The following is a 16,678-nucleotide window of genomic DNA, read 5'->3' as shown; positions in this document are numbered from 1 at the left end:
AGTGAAACCGCTCTGGGTCCGCATTCAAGGAGAGAACCGTCCACTTAGCGCCGGCAAGACCTATGAGATAAGTTGCGAGGTTGTCGGAGCCAGACCAGAGCCAATGATCACGTGGTCCAAAGGGAACACGATACTGCGAAATGCACGGGAAACGGTACGATTTAAAATAGATTGTCGGTAAATTTAATACACTCTCGTTCATCACATGAGATTAATTCGTCCGAGAAACTCCCTCCGGATGTCCCTGCAATTATTTTTCGATTCACTCTTTAATTCTTCAAAATTAGAAACTGACGTAATTAAATTAATACGCGACAAGCTTCGAATGACAATTAAAAATTTTTTGCACAAATATATCACAATATATAATACATATTATCTGTCGCAAAGTATTTGGAATTTTATTGATTAATGTTTATCAACAAAGCAAAGTACAAAGCATAAAATTTAAATCATTGTTCTGTTTATTAATTAGAGAATGAGAATTTTTTATGCAATTTATATTCTTTTTTCTATATTTCTATTATTTCTTATTCAATTTTGTCATTAGCATTAATATATTCATCTGATTATGAGTATTTTTTAAAAAGGCAAAAAAATGTTTTATCCGATATATTAAATAGTTATAAAAATGTAAATCTTGTCATTGAATTTTCGTTTAATGAAAACCCAATATCGGCGGACGGCATAATCATCACCATCTAATTCAATCCGTCAGAGACGGCGATTCGATCTCGGGATGTGTATGCATATCGTGATTATTAAATTGTTCGGCAAACTATTTTAAATTCATGAAATTCTCACCGACAGAGGAGTCCTCCTGACGGCAACGTAACAACCAGCGTCCTCACATTCGTGCCGAGTATCGAAGACGCCGGCAAGTTCCTCTACTGTCGCGCCAGCGTGCCAGATATTCCGGACTCGGAGATGGAGCAAGGATGGAAGCTCAATATATATCGTGAGTGTTTTCACAGAAACGCAACGGGGTGTCCCGCAATTTCGCGTCGCGTATGCGACCGCGCGTCGCGCACGGTAGAAACTTCCATCGATGTAATATTTTTACAAGCACATTTCGCATGCATATCGTGCGCTGCAAAGTCAACATTACAATTTCGAATCGAGAATTCTAACGCCGTACCTTTTACTTTAGATCTCGTTGCCATCGGCGAGATTGTTTGCTCGAAATGTAATAAATTGTTGAGATCGAATCTCTAATATCACATAGTTATGCTAATAAAAATATTTATTCAACATATATTATTTTCTATTAATATCGCGATTGATAAAAAAGATTCTCACTTTGTTTAATTGTGCTGAGAATATTTTCTCCATTATTTATTTCATACACAATTTTCTTAAATTTATCAGCATGTATTAAACTAGCACTTATAATTATACCATATGTATGAATTTGCTTTCCCGCGATGGGGATGCCAGGTTAACGGAGGTGTCGTTGCGGCGACCGTAGATGCGCGTCCGCGTCGTAGTTCAAATTGCAGTCGCGTTGCAACTTTTCAGCGACATTAATACGTAAAGTTGCAGAACGAATCGCCACGAAGCGTCGCAGTCAAGCTAGGATTAACGTCGTGATTTCACTGTCTAATATAAAAGTTTTCCTCGAGCCGGTCCGAGATGCGAAAGAAGAAAAGAGAGACAGAGACTTGGAGTGGAAATTAATGGCACATGCCGATCCACCGTAACTGAAAATTCAGTCCGATTTCGCAGTCGCGTTTCCACTACTTCGAATATCTTGGCAGCCCCATTTTCCCGTCTTTTCCGCGAGTCTTTTTCCTTTTTTTTTTTCATTTGTTGCGTCCGCCAGTAATTCTACGAGGCGGGATGGGGCTGTAAAAGCGAGGCGAAAAAATTTACCCGTTTATTGCAAGCGCGAAACGGCGGAATTATCGGATTCGCGATGGCGTTGCAGCGGAAGGAATCATAAGTAACGTTCGATACGCGGCCGCGATTTTTTCCCCCATGAAAAGATAATACGCATGGCATGGATGCCCAACGACGCTCTCTCGATGCGAAAATCCGCCGTCGTCCGACACGGTTAACCATTTATTTACAACGCGATGTAATAGAATATAATCGAGAAGCAAAAAAACGGATCGCGTTATAGATTGTATTTTAATATTAAAACATTATACACATATAGTAAATTAATCTTTAACAATTTTTTTCATTGCTTTTGAATCATGTTTCGAGATATACCTTTAAATTTGACAAAATTATGGAAGTGAGTTTAAAAAATTTATTTCGCAAATTCGATATAAAATTTCAACGATTCAAATAGACAGTAGTTTCTAATCAGTAAGCCAATATGAACACTAAGATGTACTAATAAAAAATTTCGATGTTCTGCTTCTTTTGTCTAAATCGTTTCCAGCATTTTTTTATTTTATTTATTTTTTTTTTTATTTTTATTTATTTATTTTTTTCAATTTGGAACTTATTTACGGCATCTGGGCACTAATAGGCGTTAATTATTGTAATTAAAGCGGCATCTCTCATATTGGTGCATTTCACGCTTTGATGTTGATTCTGTTTTCAGACGAGCCTGTGGTTACCCTCGAGCTTGGCAGCAATTTGAATTCGAGTGCTATTCGGGAGGGTATCGACGTTTACTTCGAGTGCAACATCAAGTCCAATCCCTGGGTTTACAAGGTTTCCTGGCGCCATAACGTGAGTCCACATCCCGCCATAGGGCGCAGATAACGAATCCGGTTCAGAAATCGATAATATAAGCCGAAGCTTAATCGCGTCGAGATAAGGGAACGGCAGGGCGCACCTGCGACACACGATAAACTTCCGTCCGAAAACTCCCGCGTTTGATCTCGGATTCGTATCACCGAAACGCGCTGCGCAGGGCGCATATAAAGCGGACTTCCCTCGGATAGTAATTAACCTTTAGAGGGTTCGGATTTCTATTAGAAATTTTCTCGCAACTTGAGCATTTCATATCACGGAAAATCGTAGACAATTTTAATATTTCTCTTGTCTCAAATTAGATTACTTAAATCACAATGTATATTTCAGCTTTATTTTAAAAAATAATTTCTGATCCATTTTAATGCACGTGCAAAATGATTTATTACGTCTCTTAATAAAAATAAAGTTTTTAATTTTTGTTCATTTCAAGTCTTTAATGTAATAGTATCTTGCAATTTTTTTAAAAATTAACTAACAAATAAATGCTAAAAGAATTATATATAAAAAATCTTTTCTTATATCAAAATAATCCGTGTTAAATATAACATTTCTAACGCGAATTGCAACACAAATATCGAAATTTCCACGAGAGATAATCCATTGGGATCGCATCACTTTATCCGTATTTATTCCAAGCCGCTCGAGTACACAATGTTTTTCTTTGCTATTAAAATGATCCGCTTGATTGATACGGGACGAGAATCATAGCATCGATTTAACTACAGATATAAATCGATGCGTTTTATCAACGATTAATAAGAATGCAATTCATCAATGCCCGAATGTGTTTTAATCCCTTCATTTGTTTTGATCGTTTTGCCTTCATCGATGATAAAGTCATACGCGCGATTGATTTGGAACTGATGGCATGACATAAATCACAGGTATAAATCAAGGTATTTCCCGATGCAATTAAACCATTGGGAAGCAATCGCATTCAATCATTCCGAATTTATTTTTAATCCTACGATACATAGTTCTCTTTTACTATCATTAAAATCCATACATTCAGAATATTTAGATAATAGTTATTAAATAAAAAAATTTTTTTTTCAAATGTGTTTTTTAACCGCTCTTTTCTTTTTCTGGCGCATTAACATTATTTTTTTCAAGACTTTTTTAATTTTCAACATTAAATATGTATATCTTCTTAATAGTAACATAATTTATAATTACAATAAAAACCAAATATTTTTTAAAAAGTAAATTGAAGATAAATAATAAATTAACGTTATTACGTTGATTCCATTTTCTAATTGCTAATAATTCAAAACCGTCGACAGATATTGCTTTCGTCGGAAGAAAATTGTAAGAAAACAGTCGATTTTTGAAAATGCATTTAAAAGACATAAGCCAAAAAATTGCATTGCTTAAGAATGTGCTATGACATTAAAGTTATTGCGAATATTTTTCGAACTTTGATATCCGTTCGAGCCAATTTCGATGAATCTTATCGCGCGAACGAATGTCGTTTACATGAAAACAGCGGGGAAACGCAAATCCCAATCAATTCCCTCGGTTCGCGGACTACAAAATTTGTTTCGCGAAAACTCAAAGCCGCTTTCATCGTCTCGAAAGTCGCGCGCGCGACGAGGAAACGCGAGAGAGATCGAAAAACTGTCAGCGTTCCTCGTCGTGAATTTCTCACATGGAATTTATTATCGTTTAGACTTTCGCGAGAAACACGAATATACAGTTTTTGCGCTTTAAAATCGCTCGCGAAAAAAGAATTTAGCCTTTCATTTTCATATTAACTGTATTGCATATGTATATATATATATATATATATGTATATATATATATTTATCTATTTATTTACTTATTCATTTATTTTTACTTATATTTTTCCTTATTTATTCGTCTTTACGTTGCTTTGCCGATAATGTTTCATTTATTTAAAGTTTTTTGATCACAGCACAAGAAGCTTTTTTTTATCGCTATAAAATTCTCTATTCCATTTTTTTTTTGCTCCTTTTAATTTACTTACTGTTTGTTGCGAATATAGTCCATTACTTGAATAGTTTATTACTCGCACACTGAATCGCGGCCGCAAGTTTATTCGCGGTAGCCGAGTAAATACAACACCTCGTTTGATTTCGCATTCGCAGGGCAATCCGCTGTATCACAATCCGACGACCGGAACGATAATAAGTAATCAGAGCCTGGTGCTGCAAAGCGTCACTCGCAGTAGAGCTGGGATTTACACGTGCATCGGCAATAATCAAGAGGGCGACGGCGAGAGCAATCCGCTGAACTTGGACATAAAGTGTGAGTATCTGTTACATACACATACCTACATTTCCCGCATGTCATCCGCCAGAATCTACGCTGATGCTCCAATTAAGTTAAACTATTTCTCTGTTTATTATCGACAACAGTCCACATTCATATCTGAATCCTTAAGCTGTAAGAATTTTTTATCTTTATTTGAAGATCTGTCATTTTTATTTGAAATAATTGTGGTGATAAACCTTTGGCGAACTGAAATCTCGTCCATATATAAAAATGCTTGCTAAAAATTTTTTATTCTTTATAAATTCGCAAAAGATTCACTCTATATAGATTCGCACAAGTTTTTTCCAGATTTGTATTCAGAGAGCAATTTCAAAGTTTGTACGTGTAATTTCTCTTCAATAGTCCGTATCTATCGATCGAGGAGTAACGATTCTAGCCGAAATACCCGGGAATGGAAATACGCCGTGTTGTCTTCCGAATCTCTAGAGTCTCTCTCTGGCACTGGAGTTAATTTCTGTGTCACTGCGCGCGCGTTCACCGCACCCTCTGGCACGTAACTGATACTGTGACACACCGGTATGCGCGGATCGACGTTAAATCAGCTTAGGAGCGCGCTTTGTTTACGAGGGGACATAAATCCGGCGCGTAGACGACGAAACGCGCATTCGGAGAGAGCGCGGGGTGAGATCTTCCGCTTCATATGGACGTTTAATATCTTGGCTCGCGCACTATAATCGAAAACGAGGTTTCATAAAATCTGCTCCGAGACAGAGAGAACCGACCGGCTATAAGTCAATTTCATATGCGAGCATTATAACTCTTTTAAACATTATAAGCAAGTTTGGACAGATTTTTCGCAGTGTTTAAAAAAGAAAAGGTTACAAGTCTGATATTAGTTTCAAACGTTGCGAATTATAAAAATCGAAATATTATGAGCGTAATAGTGCAAGTTATTGTACGATTATAATTAGCGTGGATTTTATAGAGACAGAAAGAAATCGATAATACGGTCATTAATAATATTTTTACCGTGTCGAGTTCTCTTAAAGAAACTTTCCACTTCGTCATAAATCATAAGGAAAATCATTCACGCGATATAATATACATATATCTCGATAATAAAATAAAGCAAACTATCGCTATGACAAGAAATCGTCGCCTTCGTCGGCGCAATTCGCCAGTATGAATTTATTAGAGTGATGTACGTGAGTTGGTCCCTTTTTGCGCACGTTCCAAGGAAAATGTCTTTCACCCCCCCGTAAAGTTCAGCGAACGCTAAATCACTTCAAACGCTCTACATACGTAGGAACATATGCGTATAACCGAGCTGTTCCGCTACTTAAGTCTGTGTGTTGGTGTGTGACTTACGACTGACTGACATACGCCACCGTTTATACAGCAGCTGCGCTCTCATCGGTATTTAGTGGATTCAATGCACTATAAATTATCTACAGCTAATCCGTGCACAGATTAATAGGTGATCAGTTAAAATATACATATGTATGCGTGCATCTACTTCCTCTTCCTTCTCTCCCTCTCTCTCTCTCTCTCTCGTTAATAATCATTATAATTTACAGAGCGCTTGCTAATAGATCCGTCTGTTAAATAATTAATAAAGAGATTTTAATATATCTATTCTAAACTTTCAACTCAATTTTGACGGAAGAAAAGATCATCTTCTAACAGATCGAAAGAGAAAAAGGAGAATTGATGTAATGAAAGAAAAAAATATTCTGAAAATATCTAAAACATTCTCGTGTCTATTGTAAGAGCAAGAGAGACGCGATGATCCGTTCTTAAATTTGCTAAAATCTCCACTATTAATTTCTACAATTTTGCAAAATGAATTTCATCGAAAAATTTTGCTTCTCTTACGCAGAATGTAATAAGCAGAAATACAAAAAGAATATTAAAGAGTAATATTCATTTTATCGCGTTGCGAATGAACCAAACGTCCATCTTTATCGTTTAACTGTTATATTTTTGACTTTGACTAAAATTGTTGTGCCGTTCCGTTAACTTATTCTACTCTGCTGTAACAACATTACGTTAAAATAGATTTTATTTTCAAAGAATATACGCGCCAGTAAAAAAAAAAAACGTCGAGTGCGCGATGCGTGCTTATCAAATCTCTACCATCAGTCCAATATTACGTGAATTTCTGCTCGCACACGCAAAGTCTTTGGCAAAAACTACGAACAAAATTTTGCGTAATTATCCTGGGGCGATTATGTTGGTTTTAATAACCCTTTTGGCAAAGTAAATTGCCGAGTCTCGAGTGAACGTCGAATGCTCCCGCGTATAATCCGTATTTTCTTTGTTCTTCTCCGGACTGAAGCCTCGCCATTTTACAGCTAACTAAGCGGCTTAAGATCTTGGATACGGCAGAGAGCTTGAAGAGAAGGGGAGCTTCTTGCCATGCGCATAATTATACCCGCTGAAACTGAATTAAAATCTTAAGCTACGTTAGCCAACCGTGCGCACATACGAGCTCGCAGATTTTCTGCGTTCGTGACCGAACTCGTGAGATAGGATTCGATTCAAATTTACGCGTCATATTTATATAGCGAGTTATGTACTAAATATATCTTTTAGAATATTTTCCATCAATAGTGGAAATTTGATCGAAATAGAATTTTCAAATTAGAGAAAAATACAATGGAAATTAAAAGTAAAAATAAAAACAATTTGTATGCAATCCTAATTATTATTAAAGGCAATACTTCGGGGAAAAATGTGAGCACGAAATAGATTTGAAACAACGGTAAATTTGAATAATATAATATTCGCGGAATATTCGCGAAACGAGCTTTTTGAAAATATTCCAACTGTGCTTTCTAGATGGAAAACGTGTTTAAAAATTCACGATCCGCAATGCGTCCCGGCGTCTAACGTTCTCTTGCTTTGGACAAATCGATACCGGCTTTATACAAATCGAGGATAGTCGTTTGTATTTTTGCTTGATTTTTGCGTAATTACAGTGCGCGCAAAGAGTTTGCGCTTTCGCCATTGTGCTAATTACAAGACAAGCATCACCGTAACAACCTGTAATTAATGCGTCGACTCTAAAAATTCCGACATTCAACCACTCGTCGAAGTTAACGTCAGACTTAATCAGAAGGTTTTAAACTGGAGCGCGCTGCAATTAAAAGCTATAATAATAATTAGAGCCAGAAGCGAGCGGTCGATAACTTGCCTTATACATGCCAACTCGATATCATTCTATATACATTGACATTAAAAGAAAGAAGAAAAATGACGCGCTGCGTCAATTTACATGATAGTATATAAATATGCAATGTAATTCAGTGAAACGTGATATGCAATAATCTAAAACTTTACGTAACCCCACGTAAGAAAAAATCGGTTTATTGCGAGCTCTGAGAAAAGATTTTAATTTTTCAAGAGATATGAGGAAAAATAGCGACACTGTATTTGTTCGATTGACGGATGACCCAGCGTGTCGTTTCAATCGAAAAGATACAATGGCTTCATACATCGGATATTTTATTTCTGTTAATAAAAATTTCGTTTCGATGCGTATAAAATTATTATACTCTTGTCAAAAACGCTTTGTCATCGGTCAGTGTTGCACGAATCGAACACGGAAGAATAGTTGTCACGCGGATACGATATTGTCTCTTTTTCCACTCATATCGGGCAACATCAAGTGATTAAAAAACATAAATGATATATATATATATATATATATATAGTATATATTAGATTATTATAATATATACTCTTCAGATATTGTATCGTATTGCTATAATAAATATATATAGTAATATATATTATTATTATATGACTAATTATTAGGCTATTTTATTTCTGCATAATATTTTTTGCAAGATACAAGCATGCGAAATTCCTTTCAAGCGATCTCCTTTTTGCTCGTCATATACGACGTGGTCTTGCAAACATGCGATCTTTTAACCGGGCGGTAACGCGCGCGCAAAGTAATTCAGGTCGCTCAAATAGAAATTGCGCGTTTACAATGCTTAATTACACGCCGCGGCAATTTCGCGCTTCGGGACTGTCGCATTTTTATCACGCGACCCCCTAATACGTGCGAGCTCCTAATATAAAATATGAAATTCTTCATTTAAGATGACTTTATATCGAATAATAAGAAGAAAGATATAATAGCAAAATTTGTTCTATTGACCTTTTTTCAGTTATATTCTCAGGATCTCTTTTTAATGGATATATTATTCAGATTTATGAAATTATTATAATGCATGTTCCATTGATTTTTAATTATTTTCTCAGGATTCATTTTTAATGAATATATTATTCAGATATATATATATGTCAAATTATTATAATGCAAACGTAACGTCTCGCGTAAAATAAAATCGATTTAAAGTAATTCTTGTACAATCATTTTTATACGAATATTTCATAAAATTATCTTTTGAAATTGTCATGAAAATTCCTTTTTTTCGCCATCGAAGCTCTTTATCAGATGCATGCACTGAACGCGAATTATATATTTACATATAAATATAAATACGACGCGTAATTTATATCACATCTGCATACATTTTGAGAAATTTTATACGAGTGTACGAAATTAACTGGCGATCTTTATTCGTATCGTAGTATGAAAAGGTTGACACTTTATTTCGTGCGACAACAAAATCGTGCCGATTTATAACAGACGTTCCGGCGGAAGTAGATACGTACGTCATCGGTCAGCCGGCGTGTTATCGGCGCAATATGCACGCTTCGCTTCGGAATTCGTTTCGCCAACTTTAGATTCCGCTTGTTGTAATTTAATTACGACCGACGGACGGACGTAAACTAGAATGCCGCCACCATCGCCGTTGTTGCCACGGCCCGACTGCCATGAAATACGTCAATGAATTTATCGCAGCCACCGACCGGACATTTATTCGCGCTGCAAAAGTGAATTCGATTTCTCCGCGCCGGGCGTTTTGATTTATTCGCCGTGATAGATTGGATAGATTATGTAGCACAGTCGCGGCGAAAAAAGCCGAGCCAAGACGTCGCCCGGATGGCGAGATCGATCGATATGTAACGTCACCCATCTGTAATCCCTTTAACAATACGTCGTTTCAGAGAGCTCCGCGGTGAAATTCTTCGAGAAATTCTTCAGTTCTCTGTATATACCCGAGGTTTTTTATTTTCCACAAAAGAGAATGCGCGTCCTATTAATTACACACTGGATTAATATCTCGCGGTATATCTCGTGTTGTAAAGGATACACACGATAATTACGCCGCGCTCCCAAGATCAATCGATCGATAGTCGCGATTCCACGCAGCCACGAGTTCGTTAAACGCTTGGACCATCGACGTATCTCTAATTACGATAAAATTCTCTATGGGATTCCTGTAGCCTCTAGTATTTTCGGAATGCTAGGCGCCTTATCGTATCAACGATATATCGTGCCAACTATATATGATGACCATTACGATACAAACGCTAGATATCACGCTCGATAACGCTCCGTCGAAGATCTATCTATCGATCGAATGGACCGAGGCGTCTAACTAGGTCCATTAACGCCAGCTAATTAATGTATCTGATTAAGCAAGGCATCGACGCACATGTGTCATCTCAAGTCCCGACCACGCGCTCCATCCATATATAATAATACCTCTGATATCTGGATATATAGAGTTCGAGCCGTATTGCCTCTACGTCTCTCCGACATAAGCTATGCGAGAGCGTATATACATCGTCGCCACGAGGCGCGCATAAATCTTCGTTATTTGACGTAATGGCCATTCGCGCGTGTGCTACACACACGCATACATACACGCGCGTCGTAGATTATTATTATTATAAATTTCCATGACGCGTACACGGCGACGTTCTTACGAATTTCAGCGCGATGTACACCACGATTGACGAAGATTCACGACGCAAATACCGCGAACATAAAATAATACGCGCTGGTCGCGCGCGTCTTTGTACTCTATCGACCTGTGTAGGATATCCCCGGAACTAATGTACTGTTAAATCTCTCAAGGAATCTGTCACCACCAGGATATTCGATAATTCTTGATTCGACACGCGCTCCCTTTTCCCTCTCTGCCTGTGTTTTACGAATTGTATCCGCTGTTAGACATTTGGAATGATTTTAACGGGCTATCGAGCGTAAGTTTATTTTCGTTAAAACCGAGAGGAGATACGTTAAATGCTCGTTTTATAGCCGAATCTCTTGTTTTAAGTAGCAGATGACGTGCAAAATTATAATAAATCTAAATTTAAAATTTCATTGGCTCTTTCAAGTTTTTCAACCTGAAATTGTCAATGGCTCTTTTCGCTGGATATTTTTTTAGGAGTTTTACGAAAAAAGATTGTAGAAATGATAAAATTATATTTTATTACGTAAACAGTTAGAGTTATTACAGTTTGAGAAAAAGAGAGAAATTATAACATTGGGGAAGATATGCATTTCTCTCAGAAATGGAATCATTAAAAGTAGATTAATATAATTCTATCAATTTTTACATATGTAATTTAAAATTCCAGCTTTTCAATCTAAAACGCTCGGCATTAAAACATCCTATAGATCTAAACTGATACTTAAATATTTTATACCGCAGAGATAAATTCGCTCTCGCATAGATAATCGAGATAAACTCGTTCGTATCTCCAAATAGAACAAAAAGCAAATTCTCTCTCTCTCTCTCTCTCTCTTCCTTCGTTTCTACGTGTACGTCCGTGCGACAGATCGACGTGCATTTTTCACGATGCAGGTGATATTGCGAGCCCGTGAAATGAATTATGCATACACGACGCAGATATCATTTCGATAGCTGGCATGGACATTCAGCGTGAGCGATCTGTCACTGATGCTTAATGACCGGCATTAATTGGTTATTGTCAGTGCCTCGGCCATTGATCCTGTATCCCGCGATATCTCCGTGCATTCATCTTTCACGATCATTTGCTTTTATTCGGCAAAAGATACTTGACGCTGACAAAGGAGATCATTTGGTTTAAAAGTCTCCACTTCAGGAAAGTTCAATTCAATTTTTAAAAACGAAAAAAATATGCGCTTGTTTTGCGCGCGTGCCAAGTTTAACCATTTCCGACGATAAAATCTGCATTTTGCGTTCGTAATGTTATGCAAGTCTATTTCATCGATGCATATACCGCGAAATTTTTCCTCCGGTATTTCTACTTTTAAAGATTTGAAATTTTCTAATTCTTTCAAATTTTTATTAATTTATTAATAAAATTAATTTGTTTTATTAATTGAAATTAATTTATTTTCGAAGAATAAAATAAAACATTTCTTGTTTTTGAAAAGAAATTGTGATGATTAGAATTCTAATTAAAAGAAGCAAATCTCAAACGTTTACATGTCATCTCAGTCAATCAATTATTGAAGTTCACTATCATGTATACTTATCATGTAATATTCCACGATGCATACGAGAATGTAAAATCACATAAGATCCCTTTCGATCATACGATCGTAAAAATTCACGAGTTTTATCGTGACCTTTACGGCATCTCTAAGATATTTTTCGACTATCGTCATAAGAGAGGACAAAGGTTTCGTCTCTGCCGTATAAGACTGTGCGACCGGTTGGCTTGGCAAGATGCGGAACATTCCAAGCATCGCCAAGATCGGACTTCTTTCGACAACTGTGCAAAGTACAAAGAGGATGCAATACGCGCGGACACCGGATACCGTCCGGAATTTGATGACTGATCTAATCAATGAAGGGTCCAGTCTCGTTTTATATGTGCGCCGGATATATCCCCGCGTGCTCTACCCCGACCCTCCACTTCCACGTCCCAAGTATTATTGAATTTCCCGGACGAGAGGCGGACTGGACTTCCGTCCTAAGTCGAGGTCACGGGGGAACCTTTGTCAGCTTACACCGAATATCTTCTTTCGTCCGTGGAAGTGAATGTCAATTGCAGAAACTACCGGAGATAAGGATCAATCGCGTGCCTCCGAGTGTGTAAAATGCGCTCGCGTGCGTCGAGACGGCTCATAACGCAAGTATAGTTTCAAATTTAATCATATTATAATTGCATTTCGATATCACGTGAACGCAAGGGGGTTTATTTTTCTCGCTTAAACATATGAAGAAATAAATCGATGAGATATATGTGTGTATAAATATTTCAACATTAATATTTCAATGCATTTATTTCATTTATTTTGACTATTATATTGCTATTTCATTTCATCTCTCAGAAAAATTACTTACATTTGCACAATATTTTATATAACGTGTTTTTTTCCGAAGATGTATAATCAATCATTTGTCAAGTGGCTCCAGAAAAAATATATAGTAATATCCTTCATTGGAGATTATATCACAAAGTGCCTCTTAGGGATGCGTGTTACATGTGTGCGCTCCTCTTCTCCTTTTTTTTTTTCTTATATAATACATCCTAAATCAATCTTCTTCTCTTATATATAACACATCCTAAATAAAATTTTTATTTTGATGAGAAAGACGTAAAATTTGTTACCGTCATTTTGATACGTTGGTAAAATTTTTCAACACTTATGGAGATGTCTTAAACTTATTTACGCAGTTCCTTCATCATCTACGCGAATCGCGCCGCGAAGTAACTCGAAAATGTGCTCTATACTTTTTACTTTTTACAGCATTAAAAAGACGTATGCAGTCGGAAACTTATTTTCTTACCAAGTATAACGACGTACTTTCAGTTGCCGTGAATAAAACGGAATCAGCGGAGAATATAATGGAGGAAAACGTTGTTCGAGAAAGCGTACGCGAATCTCTCCTCCCATCTTTCATCTGAACAATGAAGACATGCTCTACTAATGGTGCACTGTTGCAATATGTAGATTACAGAATATATACATGTATATTGTGTATTATGTATATTGCGAGACGATATCAGATAGCGTGTCGACTGAGGTTGACATGAACTTAGGGACGGGGGAGAATAGTTCCGCAGACATGAATTCCATCATTAATGCTTAATTACGGGTAGTGCTTAATAATCGCGTTAGCCTTCGGCGGATATCAGATTCTATGTATCGAACAGCCCTCCTCTATATGTTGTGGGATCACCGATGAAAAGATCCGATCGCATTATTGGAGGACGTTGTGAAGAATACTCGTCATGAGGCTACCAATCGTACTCTTGTTTAATTTTAGAGATCATTGGTCATTGAAGCGTTATTAATTCTCGGATTATATACATCCTATTCAACTTTGTTTCGTGTTCGCATTTTCGAAGTATAATTTGCTAAGCCTTTTCAATCTCGAATGTCAAATAATTCGGTTGATATTAATAACCCAACATGAAACTCTAAGCTATTATTATTATTATTATCTCTAATGATCACAATCGAGAGCTGGAAATTGATACCGGGAAATAGATTATACACGCATTTTCTCTTAAATATACCAATTTACCCAGTATATTATTAATCTTGTATATTGGAGCACGCGACGTATCGAGCAAAATAGCGTATCGAGCGAAACCAAGTGTGATTCGGTGTTTCAATGAATAATTATTCATCCGCCGTTTATTCATACACTCGCAAAAGTATTGGCTTGTCTATGTATATATCTTTAACGCGCGTTTGACATTTACATTTTGCAGTCGCGCCGGTATGCCAACACGGCCAGATGAGGGTGTTCGGCGTGGCGAAACACGAGAGCGCGAGTATTCCCTGCGAGTTGGAGGCGAACCCGCCGGAAGTATCGTTCACCTGGAAATTCAATAACACGATGGAAGCGGTGGACATACCTCAGGCGAAGGTCACCAGCGACCGTACGCACTCGACGGTCTTGTACGAACCGATTAACGAGCTGGATTACGGCACTCTTCTCTGCTGGGGCAGCAACGATCAGGGCAGTCAGCTGGAACCGTGCGTCTTCCATATCGTGCCAGCCGGTAAGTGTCAGCTCGACCCCTTACGTGGGTTTCCTTGAAAAATTAAAGCGTGCGTTGTTCGTTCTCCTCGCGTGCATATTTTAAATGTAAGAAATATAGATGCAACGTGTTTTCTACGAGGACAAGTCAAATATAAACGTACGAATTCTTCCATGTGCAATTAATTTTAAATGCGTTCCATTATTTTTTATGACACTAGAATAAAAAACTGTCAATCCGGTGGCAAAAATGTTTAGATTTTAATGGAAACTATGTAGAAAAATAACTTGGTGTGCACTAAAAATATTTTGATCGAATAAAGAACTTTTTGGGAAATGTTCGGTTTGCGCAATTGATTTCGCACATTCTATTACTTTTTATGACGCGCAAATAAAAAAAGTGCCAATTTGGTGACAAAAATGCTTAGAATTTAATGAAAACTATGTAGAAAAATAACTTGGGTATGCGCTAAAAATATTTTGATCGAATAAAATGTTTTGAAAAAAGCCCGATTTATTATTTGACTTGCCCACGTTCGTAGATTTTATCGCGATATCGAAGGCGATGGTATTATCGCTTATAATACTGCACTCAAATGTAATGCATCTCGCAAAGCCAATTATTATATAATCAATAATTTTACAAATATTTGCATAAGCAAATGTTTAAAGTGTGATTAATTAATAAAATAAATGATCTATCTCTCCGAATTTAGTCGTAATCGCGCGCCGCACTTGAATTTATACGTTGAAATCACGTAAATATATAAATTGCGCGCGATGTAAATTACAAAAATTATTATTTGCGATATTCAATATTTTTATATGATTTCACAATATCGCTGGTATTATCATCGTCGTTGCGAGTGAATAAATGAAAAATAGAATGAAGACGAATGAATATTTCGATGGCATCGTGACCGCGATACAACTTATTTAAAAGACAGCAATCGATTTCTCGGTAGACGAATGTCGCGCCGTTTCGAAGTTCTTGGAAGGTGCATTCAATAGATTCGATTGCATTTATTCTCCCTGTCGTCGAGACACTATCATCCGATGAATGCAACGTCTTGGAATCCGCTACGTTTTTATCAAATTATCGGCATCTCAATAAACGTTAAAGGAGATCTAATGTAACTTCAAGAGAGCTTCAACTCTGCTTTCTCGAATTCTTACTCTGTATCTTGTAATTAATCTTGTATTAGTAATCTCAGAAGCTAATGTAGAGGTAAAGTAGAAATAATACACGGGATAAGAGAGATCTCCTTAGTAAACATAGATACGTAAACCAATCGGTTAAGATAACACACATCTGTTATCGTAGCTGCAGGAATATACGCTAACTATTACAATGCTATTACCGTGAGCGACAAAACATATTTCGAGATTAATTGGTTTAATTGAATTATTTCAATTATCTCTTGATAAATTGATTTTTTAGATTATTTTTACTATTGATTTTTTACTTTAGCCACATAGTTTAAATCGAATATCATTCAATCTTAAATACACAAATATGTGTATAACTTTTTATTCTTTTCTTTAACAGTTTAATAGGTGCAACTACTTTAACGAGAATCAAAAAAATATCGTCGCTACTTTTCATATTCAAATGTCGCTGTTTTTTTTTTAATATTTTGTACAGATGTTCGATTTTCATGCATTAAGAAAAAAAAATAACTTACATGCATTTAGTCGATTATCATTTCTTTAGTTGAAATATTTAAGTGTATGTGACTTAAATACTTAAATATTTCAATTAAAGAAATAATAACCAATTAAACACATTTAATCAAGTTAACGATTATTTTTTTCTTGATATGATAACATTTTAAATTTTGCACCGGTATACGTTAATGCGATTTTGCACATAT

General features: G+C 36.5%; 1 protein-coding gene across 4 annotated transcripts in view; it reads left to right on the top strand.

Moving 5' to 3' along the window:
• Positions 1-16,678, top strand: part of LOC126859142 (nephrin-like) — a 219,946-nt gene that overhangs the window by 184,942 nt on the left and 18,326 nt on the right. For all 4 annotated transcript variants that reach the window (XM_050610160.1, XM_050610159.1, XM_050610158.1 and 1 more), the window contains exons 7-11: positions 3-154; positions 811-958; positions 2,555-2,685; positions 4,821-4,980; positions 14,533-14,826. In XM_050610160.1, the coding sequence (XP_050466117.1) occupies positions 3-154; positions 811-958; positions 2,555-2,685; positions 4,821-4,980; positions 14,533-14,826 (885 nt within the window). The remainder of the gene's footprint in view (positions 1-2; positions 155-810; positions 959-2,554; positions 2,686-4,820; positions 4,981-14,532; positions 14,827-16,678) is intronic.

Source organism: Cataglyphis hispanica, chromosome 2, assembly GCF_021464435.1.
Source record: "Cataglyphis hispanica isolate Lineage 1 chromosome 2, ULB_Chis1_1.0, whole genome shotgun sequence".
NCBI lineage: Eukaryota > Metazoa > Arthropoda > Insecta > Hymenoptera > Formicidae > Cataglyphis > Cataglyphis hispanica.
Note: the sequence above shows the minus strand (reverse complement) of the source record. Positions and strands in the feature narration are given on the sequence as shown.